A 21490-nucleotide genomic window follows, 5' to 3' on the forward strand; every position below is an offset into this window, starting at 1 on the left:
CAGGGGTTCCAGTCTTTCCCTATCTCGAGGACTGGCTGTTGAAGGCGGGCTCGCCCCAGCAAGTCGTCTCCCACAACCAGAATATGGCCGACCTCCTGCACTCGCTGGGCTTCTCCATCAATGTGCCGAAGTCGCACCTGAGTCCCTCCCAAAAGCTCCTTTTCATTGGGGCGGTTCTCGATTCGGCGCAGTTCCGGGTCTAACCGCCGGAACAGTGGGTCCGGGACATTCAGGCCCTGATTTCCATCTTCCGACCTCTGTCCTGGGTTTCGGTCAGGTTGGTGCTGCGGCTTCTGGGGCTGATGGCCTCCTGCATCCTGTTGGTACCTCACGCCAGGTGGCGGATGCGGGCTCTGCAGTGGGACCTGAAGTTTCAGTGGGCCCAGCATCGAGGCAACCTGTCCGACCATGTCTTGATCTCGGAGGGCACTGCGAACCAGCTGCAGTGGTGGCTCACGAATCGCGATTGGGTCAGCGGCAGATCCCTCTCCCTACCCCAACCGGAGCATGTCGCAGTGACGGATGCGTCCCTCCTGGGATGGGGGGGCCATATGGGAGAGGCGGAGATCAGAGGACTCTGGTCTCCGGCGGAGACTCGGCTCCATATCAACCTTTTGGAGCGGAGAGCGATCCGACTTGCACTGAAGGCATTCCTTCCCATTGACCGGGGAAGTATGGTGCAGGTGTTCACGGACAACACCACCGCCAAGTGGTATTGCAACAAACAGGGCGGGGTGAGGTCGTGGACCCTTTGTCAGGAGACTCTGCGCCTCTGGACATGGCTGGAACATCAGGGCATCACCCTGGTGGTTCAACATCTGTCGGGCTCTCTGAACGCCAGAGCAGACGAACTCAGCCGCCGGTGCATGATGGATCACGAATGGCGTCTGAACTCGGACATGGCGCAAGGTCTCTTTCTGCAGTGGGGAGAGCCTTGGTTAGATCTATTCACCACCGAAGAGAACGCGCAATGTCAGCAGTTCTGCGCGTTGGAATTTCCAAGGCGGCACTCGCTCGCAGACGCTTTTCGTCACGAGTGGAGTTGCGGTCTGTTGTACGCCTTTCCGCCTATATCACTTCTGCCCAGAGTGCTGAAGAAGATCAGGCGCGACCGGGCTCAAGTCATCTTGGTGGCTCCGGATTGGGCACAAAGGTACTGGTATCCCGAGCTACTCAGTATGTCCATCGATCCCCCGATACGACTGCCTCTTCAGGAGGACCTTCTGTCGCTGCAGCAGGGGACGGTCCTCCACCCGAACCTGTCCAGCCTCCACCTCCATGCGTGGAGCTTGAGCGGCGACAGTTGATGCCATTTGACTTGCCTCCTGAAGTCTGTGATGTCATTCTGGCAGCCAGGCGTCCCTCCACAAAGACGGTATACGCCTGCCGGTGGAACAAATTTGTGGCATGGTGCACAGCAAAGGCTGTGGATCCCCTTTCTGCCCCTCTTTCTTCTTTCTTTGGCCCAGCAGGGCTCTGCTCTGGACACCTTGAAGGGTTATCTTGCTGCAATCTCTGCTTTCTTAAGGCTTCCTGATCAGCCTTCTCTTTTCAAGTCCCCTGTTGTCTCCCGTTTTCTTAAGGGCATTACTCATATGTTCCCTCCTGTTCCATTCGTAATGCCTCAGTGGGACTTGAACCTTGTTCTTACTTTTCTGATGTGCGCTCCCTTTGAGCCCCTTCACAACTGTCCACTTTGTCTACTGACTCTGAAAACTGCCTTCTTGGTGGCTATCCCCTCCGCTAGGCGGGTGAGTGAGCTCCAGGCTCTGTCAGCTAAGCCTCCCTTCCTTTCGGTTCATCCGGATAAGGTTGTCCTCCGGACCCGTCCTTCTTTCCTTCCTAAAGTCGTGACTCCCTTTCACATCGGGCAATCTGTCACGCTGCCCACCTTCTTTCCACCTCCACATCCTTCAAAAGATGAAGAGAGGCTCCACCGTTTGGACCCAAAACGTGCGCTGTCCTTTTATTTGGACCGCACAAAACAGTTCTGGGTGGACGACCAACTTTTTGTTGGATATGTAGGTGCTAAGAAGGGTAAAGCTGTGCACAAGCGGACCATCTCACGATGGGTCGTGTTGTGTATTAAACTCTGCTATTCCTTGGCAAACAAGGTCCCTCCTGTTGGGCTGAGAGCCCATTCCACCCGGGCCACAGCGGCGACAACTGCCCTGGGACGGGGAGTCCCCTTGCAGGACATCTGTCAGGCGGCGACGTGGGCTTCACTGCACACGTTTGCCAAGCACTATTGCCTGGACAGCCAAGTCCGGAGATATGGCCACTTTGGCCGTTCTGTTCTCCAGGACTTTCTGGTGTGATCTTGGTTCGCAGGCCCACCTCTGGGGTTGGTATTGCTGGGGTATCTATTCTAAGGTGAGGAATCTAACTAACGTGTTTCTTTCAGATGAACAAGTTACTTACCTTCGGTAACGATGTATCTGTAAGAAACATTAGTTAGTTAGATTCCTCACCGACCCACCCAGCCTCCCCGTTCTGCGAATCGACGTCTAGGGTTAAGGTTCTCCCTTTCAGGGCCCTAGATTTTTTGGCACGAGTGTCGGTCTTTTGCATGGCTCAGCGTCCCTGGCACGGAAAGCTATATATAAGAACTGACGTCAGCGCGCGAGGGCGGCATCTAAGTACTCCGACGTCATTCCGGCGCACGCCGCCGCCGACGGACGCGGAGCGGCAGACGACGCCTACCAACGCGCAAGGAGTATTGCTACAAAAATCTTTCCGGATCCAGCCTGACGCCTGGGGATATTCTAAGGTGAGGAATCTAACTAACTAATGTTTCTTACAGATACATCGTTACCGAAGGTAAGTAACTTGTTCTTCAATTTTGCTGGGAGCAGTAGGGGGTACTTGATAACCATATCCTGTAGCTTACGCTTCACTCCTGCAAAGGGCACTTGCCAATGCTGGCCTGCAACGTTGTAGTCTGGAAAAAGGTAGATTTGCGCTTCGAGGACTCCGTCTCTGTCCTGGAAATGAAGCCGCTTGGCCAGTACTGATTGCAGAAGCACACCAGGCGGGGCCAGCATGCATGCACCCTGTGTGCCCATTCCGCGGTTAATTGAGGTGACAGTCCCCCTGGTGTAACTGCCATGGAGAGCCAAGTCTCAAAAAAAGGAGTTGGGTTTCCATACTCAGCCCACCCTGGGAAGCCAAGGATGCAAACATTGATGCGTCAGGACCTGCCTTCAAGATGGTCGAGCTTTTCCTCCAATTAACTAACCTTATTGGTGAGTACATCCACTTGCGCACTGAAGGACTGCGTTTATGGCCGAAGGTAAGAGATGGCTACCTCCGCAGACTGAATTCTGAGAGTTTTCACTGTTCAGGCAATAACAGCCCCAGCTCTCAGGCCACTGCATCCACCCGTCCTCCAAGCTCTATCTAGGTCTCAGTGATGGCTTGTGAAATGGAGTCAAGCTTTGCCAGTGCCGAGTTAGCTCCAGTCGATGTATCCAGCGCAGTCAAGCCTTCCCCCGCAGACTCCATTGCGGCCATGGTGGATGACATCCCCAGTGAAGAGGCCAGCACTGTGGATTTTCCAACCCTATGTTGCACCATGGTCAGGGTCTCTGCGATGATGGATTCAACTCAGATCACAGCATGCCGGTCTCCTGGACACTGAACTTAAAGCCTGCTATCCCCCAAGGTCTATATCAGAATCCGCCAACTCTGGGGAGGAAGGAGCAGCCCCGGTACTGCAGGTCACAACAGCTTAGCAGCGTGAATCGCAATCCGACCAAGAGCCTCAAAAGTAATGCAGGTAACACCAAGGAGGCAAAGATAGGAAGAGAAACAAGATAGATGCCCCTTAGTTCTGTCTCTGGCAGAGAAGTTGTAGAGTGTGGATAAGTAGTTGGGGGGCGCCTCCGCAATCTCAAATCACTTCAGTGCCCCTCGCGTACAACCTCCTGCGTGGAAGGAGAAAGAGGCTTGCTCTCACATTGGCGGGAAGGGCCCACAGCAGCAGCCCCCACCTGCCCCCTCTCTGCCCCAGCATTCTACCGTGTCTAGCTGGCAATGCGGGGCAAAGGGAGATGGGGACTACAGTGTTTGGGCGCCTTCAGCGCGCAGTGGGCCCCAGCAGCCGTAGCCCTGGCCTGCTTATGTGATGCACCGCCACAGCCTGTCACATAAGTGTGGCACAGCCCAGGTAGGCCGGACAACATCGGGGGGATATAGGGAAGGCTATGGGCCCGAAACCCTTCCGCAAGAAGCGTCGGCCCCACGACAGGTCGGCCCCAGCCCTCAGAGGTGCCTCTCAATATCTGGGGTGCCAGATGGCAGCAGAGTGCAGGCCCTCATCCTGGAGCTATACCACGGCGCATAACACAACACCCCTACAACACAAAGCCACGCCCATACCATGGCACGTAACACAACACCCCCTCAACACAAAGCCACACCCATACCACGGCGCATAACACAACACCCCTACAACACAAAGCCACGCCCATACCACGACGCATACTACAACACCCCCTCAACACAAAGCCATGGCCCCGATACTTATCTTTTCTATGATCTGTGGAAGCACCATGCCTTTAATGTGTTCTTAAAGATCAATCATGTTTAAATTATCTTAAGCACATCTTCCTTCACATTCTGTGTTGGGTAGTTGGGCTGTATCACATAATGCGAGCACTGAACGTGCTGATGTAACAGAGGTCTATGCAACAGATTTCAGCTAACCAATATCTTAAATAGTTCAAAAGCTCAGGCAGTCTTTTTTTCCCACCATAGGCAGTGGTAAATGGCTGTTTGTTACTGGAACTTTAAACAATTGTGCTGCTTTTGACAGGAAATGTACAGTACTTGTTCACATCTCTATAGCAAACTACAGAACAATGAAATAACACCAAGCAAAATAACAACATAACAAAAATATAATGGAGCACAACAAAACAGTCAAAAAAGAATGCAACGCAAAAACCACAAAACAGCACACAATAGCACAACAATAACACAATGTAGTAAGACAGGATAAACCACAACACAATAAACAGCAGAACAGATCTCCACCACAACACAATGCCACAAATATGCACACATATTCTTGTCACCCACTGCCTTCTCCACAAACTTGCCTTCATAGTACTGTGGTGCAAGGTTTTGCACCCATCACTACCTTACTTGCCATCAAAGACATGTGTTAGTGCCAGTCAAAAAGGTTTTGTCTGGGGGGGGGGGCGCTAGAGAGCCCGGAGCAAAATGGCCGCACCTTAGTGCTGCTCTGCTGGTTGAGGGAACAATCCGTACATTATCCGGCAAGAACAACGTCATCCACAGGCACTATTCACAGTTTCTGATGCCTCAGCACATCAGGAGTGTTTTGATTACATTGCTGGTGCTGTCCTGGGCTTCTGTTCGCCGCTAGCCGCAGATCTATCCCCTGGACAAAATGGCGGCCGTAAGGTATACTGGATGCTGACCGCCGCTGATAAGGCCAATCCTGCGCTGATTCCTGCCTCCCTTGCAGTGCTGTGACTCGCCACTGATATATCTTCGTGGAGCAGGCTGTGAGTTTCCATTTATCTGCTACCGTCTCCCGTGAGCCAGCTGGCGCTCCGTGGGCACCGAGCTGTCTGGCCCCTGCTGTGTGGCTGAGTGCCTTCGTGTCGGATCTGCACCCGCCTCCGCGCCCGCGCTGCTGGACGCTGCCGCTGGGAGCCCTGCACTGTTAAATGTGGCCAGGAGTTTGTTGCGCTCCACTTTCTGAGAGGTACGGCCCCACTCCCTGCTCGTGCTGCTGCCCGGCTTGAGTTGCGATGCGCCGGGGCTTTGCTGCCGGCCCCCGTGACTCCCATGCATTGATGGCGGCGCGCGGAGCACCAGACGGTGTGCGGGCTGTTGCGTGGTGAAGCGCTTCTCCCTCGCGTCTGCTCCAGCCTGTACTACCGTTGCATGGTGCGAGATGTTGCCAAGGGGCCCTGTGATCCTTTACTGATCGGAGGTGCGGCCCACTTTGTATAGCGGTAATTGATGCCCATAAAACGCTGCGCATCAATTTAATTTTTGTCTATGCTGCTACCTGCCTCATGCCACAGTAATATGCTGGATGCCTGTTGATAGCAGCATTTCTCTTTCATCAATTTGCTGCATATAGGCGGTTCCATGGCACTGTGAATTAGTTGCACCTACTGTTGCTGCCATTACTGGGGGTGATGTCTGCCCTGCCTTGACTCTGACAGTTGGTGGAAATTGTGTGAGCGCCATTACACCTAAGGGAGTCCATTAGTGCGCACTAACGCTCACATCTCTGCCCAGTAGCTTGTGACTCCTCCATGATACTGCTGTTGGGGCTGATTTGCTTGGGTGCCTGACGTGGTGGATTGCAGTGTTCACCCGGGAAGTTGCTGTCAGTGTCCTGCCCCTACTTCACTTCCAGTACTTGCGCGTTCACATCTTTCTGAGGTCATATACCATCACACGGTGTGTGGAACGTGGAGCGGCATGCGCTGTCCTCTTGCCACGGCTGGGGCCACTGCTGCGCCCTCCTAGGACTGACTGACTGTGCAGTGACATGCTAATTCTTCGAGGGGTTACGCGCATAAGGAGGCCACGACATCCTCTACACTGTGAAATCCTCCTAAATACATTGTACGTGGTACGAGACTCTCACAATCTGCAGGTGGTGGCGGCCTGCGGGCGACCCGGGAGGGACTCACAGCATGGGTCAGATGGACAAGCATCAGGCAAAATTGACCTTTGAACAAGCATTTGTCACCCCGAGTGGGAAGGGTATGCTCAGACGTGAGTCCCTTGCTCTCCATGCCACTGGAATCAGGCTATCCTGGCTGATGAGGGCTGAAAGCCCGAAACCGGTCCTAGGATGCTTGTTTCCAGTCCAGGGAGGACCTGGCTTGGCAGTTCGGGCTGGACTGTTCCCATGGGGCACAGGGTCAAGACTGATTTGCATATGGCTGGGTTCAAACTGGAATGGCATGGTGAGCAAAAAAACGATGGATTTAGGCCCAGATCTCTGTACTGGGGTGAATGTATGACATTGTTCTGCATTCTGTCCATCAATTGTTATTTTTGCATTTGTCACCCCGAGTGGGAAGGGTATGCTCAGACGTGAGTCCCTTGCTCTCCATGCCACTGGAATCAGGCTATCCTGGCTGATGAGGGCTGAAAGCCCGAAACCGGTCCTAGGATGCTTGTTTCCAGTCCAGGGAGGACCTGGCTTGGCAGTTCGGGCTGGACTGTTCCCATGGGGCACAGGGTCAAGACTGATTTGCATATGGCTGGGTTCAAACTGGAATGGCATGGTGAGCAAAAAAACGATGGATTTAGGCCCAGATCTCTGTACTGGGGTGAATGTATGACATTGTTCTGCATTCTGTCCATCAATTGTTATTTTTGCATTTAAAATTGACCTTTGAGTCCCGGAGGTTGACGAAATCCTAAATTCCAGCCACATCGGACACTGAGCCGAAGTTGGAGGCAGGTGCTAGCACCAAGTTGGAACGTATGATGTTACAAATGCAGCAGAGCTTGAAGTCCATTGATGCTAAGATAGACCACCTCAACCTATGAATGGACGGAATGGCGGCTAAGATTGATATTATAATCAAAGAATGGGGACCGGGGGTTTTTTGTTTAGAGAGGTACAGTGTACATACCCCAAAAGACTAACAACGATTGATAACCATGACTCATGCATAGCGGAGGCAGAGCAGCGCATTGCGACAGCGGAGGTCCGGATGGAGGTCGTTAGTGCCTCGTGTTCCAGCACGGAAAAGCTCCTGGCGGTGATCCAAGCGCGGTACGAGGACCTTGAGGCCCGTTCCCGCAGGAATAACCTGCGCATCACCGGTATTCCGGAGTCAACCAACACGGGTCCCATGGAGACGTATGTCGAGTCCTTGCTTAATAATATGTTCGGTGCGGAACATTTTTCAGCAGTATTAATTGTGGAGAGAGCTCACCGCTCGTTAGCGCCCCTAAACCGGTGCCGGGAGCCTCACTGCGTCCCATCATAGCAAGACTCTTGAACTATCGACATCAGGACACAGCTATGCGTCTCGCTAGGGAAAAAGGGGCTGCGGACTACCAGGGGATGAAGGTAGAGTTGTTCCCGGGTTTTACAGTAGCTGCTCAACAGGCACGTCGTGAGTTTCAGGCAGTGAAAAAGAAACTGCAAACCCTCAATATTCCCTCTGCTATGCTCTATCCTGCGCGGCTGCGCATCCAACATGCAAGGAAAGCTCGAATTGTCACGTCGCCTAAGGAAGCCCTGCAGTTTGTACGCCAGATTGAACATCAGGAATCGTCGAGAGTCGCAGAGGTTGATGCAGATGCTGAGGACTGAACACGTGAGAGTATTATTGTGTGGCACATAATGGGGCACATGCAGGTTACTGATGTACAGAACTTAGCACTGCTGTAGCATCGACTGTTCTTTAATTTTCTGATTGTTCTGCCATGTTCACCGCACCCAAATGCGCACTATGATGTTCTCTATATATAATTGCTGATGTATGTTAACCTTCTAGCTCTCTTCAGAATGTTATCACTAAATACCTGGGTGCTACTCATGTTTATTTTTTCAATCTCTTTAAGTTACTGTACGCCTGCGGATGGGCCGTTCGCTCACTCTCCCCCTCAACCCCTCCTGATTTCGCCTGGGAGGCAAACGGACACTGGTGACCCTCAGGGAGTACCCCACCACAGTTTACGGTTCTCTTCACACTTTTACGGGGTGGGAAGTTTTGTGTTCCATGCGATTGCGTGCCTGTTGTTTGCTTGCATGGGGAGGGATTCTCAGCACAGTTTTGCTGCTGGAGTGGGAGGGTTGGGATGTTGGGGATTTATTTGTTGTTAACACTGCATGGGACACACAACATCGACAGGTATGGACAAGTACTGTAATGAGCTACAAGAGACGACAATTAGTTCTATTATTCTTCGCAGGGAATGACGAATGCTAAAGATAAAGGTATTTCATTGCTCACCTGGAATGTTTGGGGTCCTAATAACCCTAGGAAGGTTAGACAGGTGCTATCCTATTTGGACCGTCACAACATTCTCCTTGCGCTATTGCAAGAAACACATCTGACTAAGCAAGCTGTGTTGTCAGTGGCGTCCAGGTGGGCGGGGGTACGACTGACTGCTTCCTACTCCTCATACTCGAGAGACGTTATGCTATGAGTCAAAAAAGGCATCCCATTTGATCCCATACACGTCGAAGAGGATGTGCTAGGGCGTCACATATTGGCACAGGGTATGCTGTGTGGTACACAAGTCCTTATAGTCAATGTTTATGGGCCCAACACGGACGACCCTGCCTTTTATGAGACGTTATGGGGTAAAATATACAAACTCTCTCCGTCGACCATTATCTGTGGGGGGGATTTCAATGTTGTATTATCACCCACCATGGATCGTTGCTCAATGGCGGAGCATACCGTCAAAAAGGCAACATCCTCGGTGTTCACTGGTATGCACAATCTAGACCTAACTGATCTCTGGCGCCTGCGAAATCCATATACACGAGAGGGCACGTGTCATTCCTATGTTCACCAGTCGTGGTCCCGCCTTGACTACTGGCTGGTCACCGCTGATGTGGCGTCCTGGACCCTGCATATTCGGCAATTACCTCGGACTTTGTCCGATCACTCGCCAGTCCTTTTCACTATATCTTTACCAACACGTAATCCTCCGCAGTTCCAGTGGAGACTTCAACCCTCCTCCCTGCTTGACCAAGTCTTCTGTGAAGGCATTCGCGATGCAATCACGGATTATTTCTCTCACAATACTGGGTCAGTTTCGTGTGTAGGGACACTTTGGGAAGCATTCAGAGCGACCATAGGGGAGCATGTATCGGGCTGCAGGCCGGCGTCTTAAAATCCCTGCGTGGCACCATGAGCCGGCTGGAGCGTGAGCTGAGTGAGTGCATATAGTAACACTGCGGATCCTGCTGTATTAGCGAACATTAAATCAAAGATCACTGAATATAAAGAGGTAGCTGATCAAGAAATTTGCCATATGTCACACAGACACATAGTTAGATATAACGGCGAAGGGGGCAGGCCTGGTAAAACACTAGCCAGCAGGATCATATACTCACATGGGCGGAATTATATGGTGAAGGCGATCACGGACGGTGACGTTACGCCCTGCGATACACCCAATATTCTTCACGCGTTCACGAACTACTATTGCGGTATGTATGAAAAACGACGGACAGCTACTGAGACAGACCTAGCGCAATACCTAGATGACTTGGCGCTGGTTTGGCTTTTGCGTCACCAACAAGAATTTTTAATGCACCCGCTAACATTAGATGAAGTTCGCGAGGCCATAGGTGCGCTTCCAAATGGAAAGGCGGCGGGTATGGACGGGCTCACAGCCGAATTTTATAAAGAATATGTTGATATTTTAGCCCCTGTCCTTCTTGAAATGTACTTGGAAGCGTACGACTCCAAGATTCTTCCCCCCCACACTGCGAGAAGCACTGGTAGTCGCCCTACTGAAGCGAGACAAGGCACCCGATAGGTGTGATTCATACAGACCCCTGTCTTTGATAAACACTGATGTAAAAATACTAGCGAAAGCATTAGCCACTTGGCTGCGTTTACTACTGCCAGTTATGGTACTTCCTGATCGATCAGGTTTTGTCCCTACCAGGTCTACATCGCATAATTTGCGTACATTGTTTGGTGTGCTGCATGTACTGAAATAGTCTCTCCCAGCGGTGGCGGTGCTATTGGATGCCGCACAGGCATTCGAGTCTATCACTTGGGAATATATGTTCATGATTTTACATCGCATGGGGGTCCCTTTTATTTTTACTAATTGGATTAAACTGCTGTATACTGACCCTGTGGCACGAGAAAGAATTAATGGCTATATGCCCGATTCCTTTCGGATACAACGAGGCACACGGCAGGGGTGCCCATTATCGCCATTATTATTTGCCCTAGTTCTAGAGCCATTGGCCTGCATTCTCCGGCAGCGATATGCTCAACCAGCGCTGCGTTTTTATCAACGACCGTTGGCAGTTTCCATGTACGCAGACGACATGGTGCTATATGTGCGTGAGCAATAAACCCAATTAGCACAACTTATCCGGGAGTACATACAATTCGAATGGTACTCTGGCCTCGGTATCAACTGGGCTAAATCGATCATACTGCCTCTCACAGTTAACACGCCACAGATACCCTCGGATTACCCCTTAGAGTGGTGTAGTGACCCCGTGAAGTACTTGGGGATTTGGATTCACCGGGATCAGCAGGTCGTTGTGCAACAAAATTTTGGTAGAGCAGTCACGTGCCTCGAAGACCAAGTGACCCGTTGGATAGCCTTACCACTATCCTTTACGGACAGGATTGCGTTTGTGGTAAATAATTTAATTACCGGGACTTAATTTGATACAGAAACATAATAAAAATAGCTCAGTAAATAAGAGGCAAAATCCGTGGTATTAGAGGTTCGGAATGGGCTTTATTCCAATGGACGATTCGAATCGTTGACTCCAAGTTCCATCACCACGGAGGTTCAGGAAGTGAAGTACATACTTTATTGATAAGTAATCACTTTTATACAATAGGCATTACAGTGAAGCAAATGCAGGAGGCGTAACAATTGATAGTGAAGATAGAACATACATACGTAGCAAAAGTGGGCGTAACTGGGTGTAACTAAAGAACGTCATCAGGTGTGATGTCATAATAGGGTGGTTCCATGAAAGAATTTCGCAATGTCAGCAGAAATACTTGGCAGAAATGCGCGCGCAGCAGCATGACGTATGATTGACGTGCAACTAGGGGGTGAAGGGGACTTGACATTTAGCTCTACATGTGGCGACAGATGTCTGGAGGGTCAAGTCAACCTAATCCCAAATCATATCTAACATCCTATGTTTAAAGAACTATGTTATCCAAAAGAGAGGTCTCTTAGAGTAGAATCTTATTCTATACTGACTATACTGACTGTTAGTGCGTGTACAAGCGTCTAAGTGTCTACACTAGATGCGAGGGCAGAAGTCTTCCATAATAATAGGGCTATGAATTACTTGCATAAAGACAGAGAAGCCGGGCCTTTGCTCGGTAACTGGAAGAATGTTTACTTAAACTACTAGACAGGAATGCATTGGGCAGGGAGCGGAGCAGATAATTTCGAAGGTGAAATACAGTTTTTTTTGGCAGACAACAGGCTGATGTCAGGCATCGTGAGCCGCGCAGGGAATGAGACAAAGTTCATGGTCACAGATGCAGGCTCAGACTGGAGCTTTCAGAGGCAGAAGGCAAGAAGAGCTTGATGACAGAATCAGGGCCTACTTGCCTGGACTGTAAAATGGCATAAGTGAACCATATAAAGCCGGTGGCCTTTCATACTTAGGAATGGAATATCCGGCCTATTCATGGCGGATCTGAAAGAGGACATGTTGACGGTGGACGCACATGTGTTTGCGTCTTCATAACTGGAACTGGAGGGAACATACATGTACTTGTGATTCATACATGAAACCGTTGGGGTCCAAGATAGGGGACATAACTGATCAGAAAAATCCATATTTCCACACGTTGATGAAAATGGTGCTTCTCCCACGTTTTTTATATTTATTTTTAAATGTTCCTGTACATCTGACACAACACTTTTTTGACACGCTTCGCTCATTATTAATCTCACTTGCATGGGGTGGCAAAAAGCCACACATTAAATGGGATACCTTAACTCTTCCTTACGAGATGGGTGGTTTCACTGCCCCAGACTTTCTGCTATATTATCTCTGCGCGCAGGCGCACTATGCCTATTACTGGCAGCAGGCTCCTGAGTACATACCTCACGTAGCAGTCGAGGCCGGGGCGGTACACCCGCTGCCGCTCAAGGCCATGATCGTTAACCGACATACTGTCTTAGACAAGGGAGAAATAGACACAGTGCAAACCACAGCCAGAGCGTGGCAGGTCCTGGGGAAACGTGCAAGTAAATTGCCACTCTATGCGCCAAATATGCCACTCCTGCATCATACAGCACTTTCGGTGACGGGGGAACCTGGTGCACTGAAAACTCTCCATGAAATGGGTCTATCTATTATGGCGGATGCCTTTCCTCAAGGTCAGTTTGTTGCGGCCGCTACCGTTATAGGAAACGAGAAGAATGCTGCAATGCAAACATTTGTATATACGAGGTCACTGCCGGCTATACGTGCATTATATCCCCAATTTCCAGTTGAACCCCCTACTCTGGGGGCACTACAGCTCCTCTATACCACTTCGACTCGGGTTAAGCTAGTCACAAAATTGTATTGAATCTCACAAATAGAAGGGGCTGATGCGGGTGGGAGTTCTTTAGAAAAATGGAATACATCTCTCCCTGAACCACTATCTGAGGAGGACTGGGTCACCTGTTGTAAATTGACGGGCAGCTTATGGCAAATGGCAACCTACGACTGGTACGTTTTAAGTATCTACATGAAATGTACTATACCCCTGCTCAGTTGTATAAATATGGATTAAGTGAGGTTGCTAATTGTAAAAGATGTGGTGCCCCGGATGCTGACTTTTACCAATTGGCATGGGTTTGTCCGAAAGTATTCTCTTTTTTGGAACAGGTCATAAGGTCTATACAAGTGATGGTGGGAACATTCATAGCTTGCACACCCCAAATATGTCTCCTAGGTCTTGTTACAGTTGTTAAGGCCTCTATTAGGAGGTTGGTGGTGATAGCGCTCTTACTTGCCAAACGAAGAGTCTCCATATGCTGGGGAGGTAGAAGGGCTCCGACAATCAAATGCTGGTTGCAAGATATGGTCTACTGTTGGGACCAACTTACCTGTTATGCTAAAGAATTGCCCAGTACGTCAAAACCTCTTGATATATGGAGCCCCCTTACTTAAATGTGTTAACACTACCTGATATTTGATAGATCTGACACCAGCGGTATCACTTCTAGTTACTCACTTTTTCCCTCATTTTTGGTATCGTCCCCTTTCGTCTGATATGTTTTTTGATTGCCTCATGTCTTATGTCACCTTTGATTTGTAGCTCTGTGCAATGTCTGTATAATATGTCCCAATGACTGCTCATGCCTATGTTATGTTTGTGGTTTTGTATTTGAAACGCCAAATAAATAAATAAAAAATAAAAAATAAAAAAAAAGGTTTTGTCATTCGGCTCCCGGTCTCTGCAGTGCACGGCAGAGCTCTGACACAGAGCTACTGCCGAGCACTGTGTCTCCTTCCTACTAGCTCAGAAACAGGGCACTCAGAGGCAGGAGGAGGAAGAGTCTGGGATTTCTTCCTATGTGACCCTTACTGCAGCAAAGCAAATGAGTTTTCTAAGTTACATTACCCTTTTACTGACCAAAATCGCTCTTTCTGTTCAGGCATGAGATCAATTATTTCCCCCCTGTAGAGACAACTAAAAACCTTTTGAACCACACATGTGAGGTTGGTCTGCCTGTTTGAGTTTGTATCCAGTACTTTTCGCTGAGACCACCATGAACTGAAAATAATGTTTTTCCTTTCCAGGGCAACAGCACTGGTGAAGCCCGGGATATGTATGTCCCCAACCCGTCCTGCCGGGACTTCGCAAAGTATCAATGGATTGGGCAACTGATGGGTGCAGCTCTCAGAGGCAAAGAGTTTCTGGTAAGTATCCTGTGATTGGATAGAGAGGAGATATGGAAGGCAGATATCCTGGTGATGGAGTTCAGTGCTTCTTTATTGTTCAATTAATTCAAATCATTACAATATACTACATTTTCCATGTATAAAAAAGAAATAGAAAAAAGGAAAGGTTACAGGGCTAACTGAATTTGCTAAAGGCTATAAAATCATAGAAACAATTGTCCGAACTAAAACTAAAGTGCTGGTGCATGAGGATGGCTCCTGCATCTGGGAACCCAGTTTTCATGTAGATGGGTCCTATGCCCGATAAAATTAATGTTCGTTTTATGATGGCTAAACATTTGAAACAACATAATTTTCCTTGTTTCGGTGCCAGGTACCTGGATTAGCTTGTCTGACATGCTTGTTTAGTCCTCTAGTCTTATTTTTTTAAATTTTTTTATTTTTTGTGGTCCCTTGTGTGCCAGGGATTTGTTTTGAATAAAAACCGAGGCAGGACTCTAAATATGTTGTAGACACGGGATTGATATTTTGCTCTGTGGACTGTTTAGGCTTGGTGACCAACTGGTTGCAACATGTGACTTTAGTGGTTTGTGTCAGTGCAGCGCGGATTGCATCTGTGAATTCCCCTAGTCGGGCCACTTTTTGAGCTGTGTTGGCGAAGAAACACAGGTCTGAGACTTCTCTGCAGCATCTAAAGCCGTGAGACTTGCAAATTAGGAGTACCAGGCAGTGCCGCTTTCTTGCCAACTTTGGGCAGCAACACAGCAGGTGAAACCAAGATTCACGATGGTAGCAACATAGACGACAGGCGATTAAGTTGTAATGCCTGGCCCAGGATGGATTGAAGTCCACGATGGGCAGTGCGAGAAGTCTCATGTAGGTGATTCTTTTCCGGGCCTAGACTGTCAAAGCTTGCTCAAAGTATGGCTGAGGTTTTCCCAGGATATAAGAGACATCCAGTGTGGAAAGATTGGGTTGGTAATGTAAACTTTCCAGGTCCCTTTCAAATGATATTCTCTTGACCTGAGCGTTCACTGTCTTTTTCCAGGCTATGGCCGGGATATCATGGTTGTGCGGAGTTTGGACTTCTATTTCAAGTAGACTTGTAGCTGTTGTCAACTGAACCTGCCATGGAGAACCGCCCTCTTCAAAAATTGTTTTGATTTGAGCTTTCAGTGAGGGTGCTGAGGCACGCAAAGTACTAATGTAGTATTTTATTATGTCCCCTGAGCAAATGATATCCGGGTGGGTGATTCCCAGCTCCAGTCTCACTCAGGCTCTCCTGGCCTGTTGATGGAGAGCTAGAACCTTCTTATACGCTGAGATGTGGAGGTTCATAAGAAGCTTGTTGAATGCACCAGGAAATATTAGATGACCATAATTAAGGGAGGAAACAAGTTTTGCTCTTAACTTTTAGGATGGGTTCTGCAGTCGAACTGTGAAGTCGCTAGTTTAGGCGTCTCAGACTGTAATGCCGGCCCCCTTGCTTTTTAGGTGTTTTAGGAGGACAACCTTTCAACTAAATAATAAAATTGTACCACAACTGCAAACACTAAGGGTTTCAACTGGGGAAGAGCACCAAGAAGTCCTGAGCAGAATAAAATGGTCTGCAAATCTTGGGCCAAAACTTTTGGAGTGGATTACACACAAAGAGTTGAACCCCACAGCCATGAGTTCCGTCCCCCCTCCCCCCGGAGCATTGGAAAGTACTCCTAACGGATCTAAAACAAGCTGTAGGGGGCGGATTTGGAAATACCCAAATGCAGGCTACCTATGCCCACCAACTCCCCCCACAAATTAAACCAAGGGAACTACATCCAAACCAAACGCAGCCTCTCAAAGGCCTTGAAGGCAAGAAGAAAAGGAATCAAAAATCTGGAAACACAGACAATATCAGTTCTCCCTGCGGAGCACAGAAAGAAAGTCTGGCAGATACGATCTAAGAAAGTAGAGGCAGAATGGCTGAAAATATTCACCCTCCTTAAAGAAAGGGGACATATTCAACTTTGGAAATACATCAATCAACATAGTAATAACGGTCAGACAAAAGGGAACGGAGTGGCAGCCGCCGAGTGGGTCAAACACGCAAAGCAGTTATATTCTTACTACCAGAAGACGTCATATACCAACCCTCAACAATCCTCCCCCGTAACATGCCAGGCCGTTACAACACCTAACATTACAGAGTCCGAGGTTACCAACTTAATTACAAAATGAGGACAGACGGAGCCACAGGACCCAACGGGGTCCCCGCATCAGTGTTTAAGCCTCACATGCATACTGGGCAGGACAGCTCACTCCACTCTTCAAGTACGCTTACGCCACTTCAACTATCCCATCGTCGTGGAAAGGTTCCATTCTTTTCCCCATTTATAAAAAACAAGGGAACAGCACGAAACCTTATTGCTCTATTAGATATAGAAGCAAAAGCATATGCAAGAATACTATTGAAAGAACTAGAACCCTGGGTAAAAGACAACAACATCCTTCCCCTCGTTCAATCTGGTTTTAGGCCTGAAAGTTACCCTACGGATAACATTTTAGTACTGGGACACCTGTCACACCGAGAGACCCAGCCAGCACAATTACCTCTTTTCTGCTGTTTTGTGGACTACAGTGCAGAATTCGACCGGGTTGATCGAGGGAAACTGTGGGAAAATTCTGATGGATACATCTGCCTGTGGATTCTTCACCTTTTGAATATCCCCTGCGCCAGCATTCGCGGAAACTTTTTCCTAGCTCTCCACGCCGACGAAGACGTCCCAATACTACGGCTCTGCTCGCGACTCCACATGACGTCACCGGAGCCATGAGAGAGCCTCGTCGGCATGATGAGGTCAGTTCCCTTTTTTTGAGCCGTCGACGTGTAATGGTTTCCTGGGACTCTTCATCTTGTGTCAAGTTACTTTGTTGTTTCTTCAGCTTTTACTGTTGCTTTTGCAATGGCGTCTTCGAGGAAGTCCGGGTTTAAGCCCTGTAGGGAGTGTGGGGGTCACATGTCCATGACTGACCCCCATGAACATTGTTTGTGGTGTTTATCGTCGGATCACGATGTGGAAGACTGTTCCAGCTATCGAAAAATGAACCCAAAGGCTCTTAAAGAACAGGAGGCCAAGCTTTTTATGGCAAAAGCTAAGAAGGAAAGGAGAGGACTTAAAAGATCAAAGTCGAAGTCGTCGACTTCGCATGCGTCGAAGTTGAGGAAACAAAAGAAGAGGAGACATGGTTCTAAGCACCGTTAGTCGAAGGGTAAAGCTTCGAGGTAACCTTCGCCGGCTCCTTGAGGTCGTCAGAAAGACTTTGTGTCTCCTTTGCCTTCTCCCTCTCAGGTGACTCCTGAAAGATCTCCTTCTCCAAAAGGCACTCCGGCGCGGTCTGCGGATTCGGAGAGCTTGCCAGGTCAGGATGATCCTTCTCCTGTTTATTGGGCTGAACCTCTGGCTCCGCTGGTGGATCCGGCTGTTCCGAAGTTGGATGCTCCTCGTGTGGATGCTGACTCGACTTCATATCCAGTTTCCTACTCCAGGTTCGGATCCAACTCATTTTTTAAATGCAATATGTGGAGTATTTGCCAAGGCAGCCTTCCCCTCCGGAGCACCTTCTGGTCCCGTGGGTCTCCTGATCTTCAATTTGGGCGTGCCTCAGCATTATGCCCAGGCACCGTTCATGCCTTTCATGCCATCGGCGCCGTAATGGCAGTTTCCGGCTCCGAGATTTTCGACGCCGTATATATAGTCCCCAGCGCCGTCTGGTGGGCCTTCCTCTCTGCCTCGTACAGCGCCAATTCCACCTTCGGATCCTCCTTCGACACTGGCTCTGGAGCTGTCAGCACCGCGTGTGGCGCTGCCGATGCCACAACCAAGGTTACGCTCGAGGAGAGAGGCACAGAGACTGTTGGAGGAAGAACAGTATCAGAGAGAGAGGAGGTTGAAGAGGGTGAAATAGAGGAATCTGTAGATGAATTTGAAGGAATTCAGGAGGCAAGTGGACTGGACACCTCTCCAGAGTGGGAATTTTCTTCGTCAAGTGCTTCTCCACCTCAAGAGGTAGCTCCATATCATACCGTTATCAGGAAGGCTGCCGAGCTTTTAGACTTACAACTACCTACTGCTGAGTATAAGCCGAATTTGCTCACTGAAGTCTTGCATTCGCCTTCTTCAATAGTTGAGCCATTGTTGCCCTTTAATGAAAACTTAATGAGCCTATCCTGGAAGTGTGGCGTAAACCACTCTCTTCTCCTGCGGTATCGAAATCTGTGGCAAGGAGATATAGATCTGCTCCAGGAGACCCTCCCTTTCTTCCTCCACATCCGTCTCCAGAAAGTTTGGTGGTGCAGGCATCCTGCTCTAACACTCTTCAGGTCCATTTCCTCAGGCCCCTGCCGACAGGGACTCTAAGAATTTGGAGCAATCGGCTAAAAAGGTCTTTTCATCATCTAGCATGGCACTAAAATGTACCAATGCTACCTGTTTGTTCGGACGTTACATATATGTGTTGATGGACTCAGCTAAGCAATAGGCGCCCGAGTTGCCTGATGAAGACCGGGAAAGTTTTATGGAGGTTCTGTCAGATGCTCAAGCTGCCGCTCAACAGGTGATACAGTCTGGCCTGGATACGGCTGATTCGGTGGCCAGGGTTATGAGCTCCTCCATAGTTACCAGGAGACAGGCTTGTCTCGTTTTTCCCCGGACGTACAGGCTACCCTTCTTGATTTGCCCTTTGATGGTTCGAAACGTTTTGGGGAAAAGGCAGATTCTGCTCTTCAAAGGTTCAAAGACAGCAAAGCTACGGCGTAATCCTTGGGATTACAAACCCAGTCAAGGGGGTTTGGTTATAAAAAAATTTGAGGGTTTGGGAGATCCTCCTTTCATACCTTGCGACAACCTCAGCAGCAACAGCAGCAAAATCCTCTTTATAAATCCTATAGAGGAAGAACCAGAGGTCGCCAATGTGGGTGGGCCTGCAATCTCTCCTCCTCCTCTTCTACCTCCCCTGCTCCCCCTGGTAACGCAGGAATGCAGCCTAGATCCCCCATCCTAGATCATGTGGGTACTGTAGGGGGTCCGTTGTCTCACTTTCGACAGGGTTGGAAATCAGTCACATCAGACCTTTGGGTTTTAAACCTTGTAGAGAATGGGTACGCCCTTCCCTTTCGGGAATTTCCTCCTCCTTACCCTCCTTGCCAAGGTTTTTATTCAGAGGACCATCTGCTTCTTCTACAGAAGGAGGTCCTTGCTTTGTTACAGAAAGGTGCGATAGAGGTGGTTCCAGAGCAGAAAAGGGGTCAGGGATGCTACTCCCGGTATTTCCTGATCCCCAAAAAGGATGGCAGGTTACATCCGATCCTGGACCTCAGGGTCTTGAATTTTTACCTAAAACAGGAGAAATTCAAGATGTTGACCCTTGCTCAGGTTCTTCTGGTGCTGCAGCAAGAGGACTGGATGGTGTTGATCGATTACAGGATGCGTATTTTCATATCCACGTCCTGAAGTCGCACAGTAAGTATCTCCGGTTTACGGTAGGGTCGCAGCACTACCAGTTTACAGTCCTACCGTTTGGTCTTACTACTGCACCTCGAGTCTTCACGAAGGTGATGGCAGCTCATCTCAGGAGGTCGGGGACTCCAGTTTTCCCTTATCTGGACGACTACCTGCTCTAGGCGGAGTTGCCAGAGATGGTGCTTCATCATCTGCGAGTGACTACTCAGCTGTTGTTCAACTAGGGCTTTTCAATAAATGTGCCCAAATCTCATCTGGTGCCCTCTCAGCGTAATCTGTCCATAGGGGTGGTATTGGATACTACTGTGTGTCGGGCCTTTCCACCTCCACAAAGAATTCTCGGCGATGGAGCGGTTGTTCCGGTCCTGAAGGTCCTTCACCTGCTAGGTCTGTTCGCTTCCAGCCTACTGTTGGTCAGTCATGCACGCTGGCACATGAGGGTACTCCAATGGTGCCTCCGCAGGCAGTGGTTTCAGCACAACGGAGATCTCAGGGAGTCAGTCAGAATCTCCAGAGACGCTGCAGTGGAGCTGGCTTGGTGGAGTGTGCAGGGCAACGTTTCTCAAGGAAAGCCCTTTCAGCCTCCTCTGCCAGTGGCCACAGTGATCACGGATGCCTCAACTCTAGGGTGGGGTGCTCATCTGGGGGATCTGGAGGTCAAAGGTCTTTGGTCTCCAGAGGAAAGGTTGCTTAACATCAACCTTCTGGAATTGCGGGCGATACGTTTGGCACTAAAGGCTTTGCTTCCTTCACTTCGTGGTCAGTCGGTTCAGTACCTGACGGACAACACTACCGCGATGTGGTACTTCAACAAACAGGGAGGTGTAGGGTCGTATCGTCTCTGTCGAGAGGCTCTGCGACTCTGGTCCTGGGCTCAGAACCATCAGATTTGTGTGTTTGCAAATCGTCTAGCCGGTGTGCTGAATGTTCTTGCGGACAGTCTCAGTCGACATTACTCGGCCGATCACGAGTGGCGGCTTCATCCGGAAGTGGTTCATCACATCTTCCAGATGTGGGGGTCTCCCCGGTTGGACCTATTTGTCACTCAAGAGAACGCGCACTGCCCGTTGTTCTGCAGTCTCCAGTATCCGATGCAGGGAGCGTTGGGGGATGCGTTTCAGATGGATTGGAGCTCACAACTCCTTTACACGTTTCCTCCCATACCCTTGATTCCTCGGGTTCTGAGGAAAATTCGCCAAGACTGGGCCCAAGTTCTATTGATCGCTCCGGATTAGCCAAGAAGGGTATGGTACACAGATCTTCTTCACCTTTAATTGCATCCTCCGCTCCGTGTCTTTCTTAGGGCAGACCGCCTCTCGCAGGGGCAGGTTCTACACCCCCACCTCCTGCATGCCTGGAGATTGAACGGGGCAACCTGAGTTCTTTCTCTCTC

At 49.5% G+C, this 21490-nt stretch overlaps 1 protein-coding gene across 2 annotated transcripts in view; it reads left to right on the plus strand.

The window, feature by feature from the left end:
* LOC146835224 (E3 ubiquitin-protein ligase HECTD3-like) overlaps positions 1-21490 on the plus strand; it is a 479862-nt gene that overhangs the window by 335377 nt on the left and 122995 nt on the right. For both annotated transcript variants that reach the window (XR_014960692.1, XM_085602813.1), the window contains exon 14: positions 14498-14617. Coding sequence is in view for 1 of the 2 variants with exons in the window: in XM_085602813.1 (XP_085458939.1) it covers positions 14498-14617 (120 nt within the window). In the remaining variant the exon portion in view is untranslated. The remainder of the gene's footprint in view (positions 1-14497; positions 14618-21490) is intronic.

The sequence above is a fragment of the Triturus cristatus genome, chromosome 4_2, assembly GCF_964204655.1.
Source record: "Triturus cristatus chromosome 4_2, aTriCri1.1, whole genome shotgun sequence".
Classification (NCBI taxonomy): domain Eukaryota; kingdom Metazoa; phylum Chordata; class Amphibia; order Caudata; family Salamandridae; genus Triturus; species Triturus cristatus.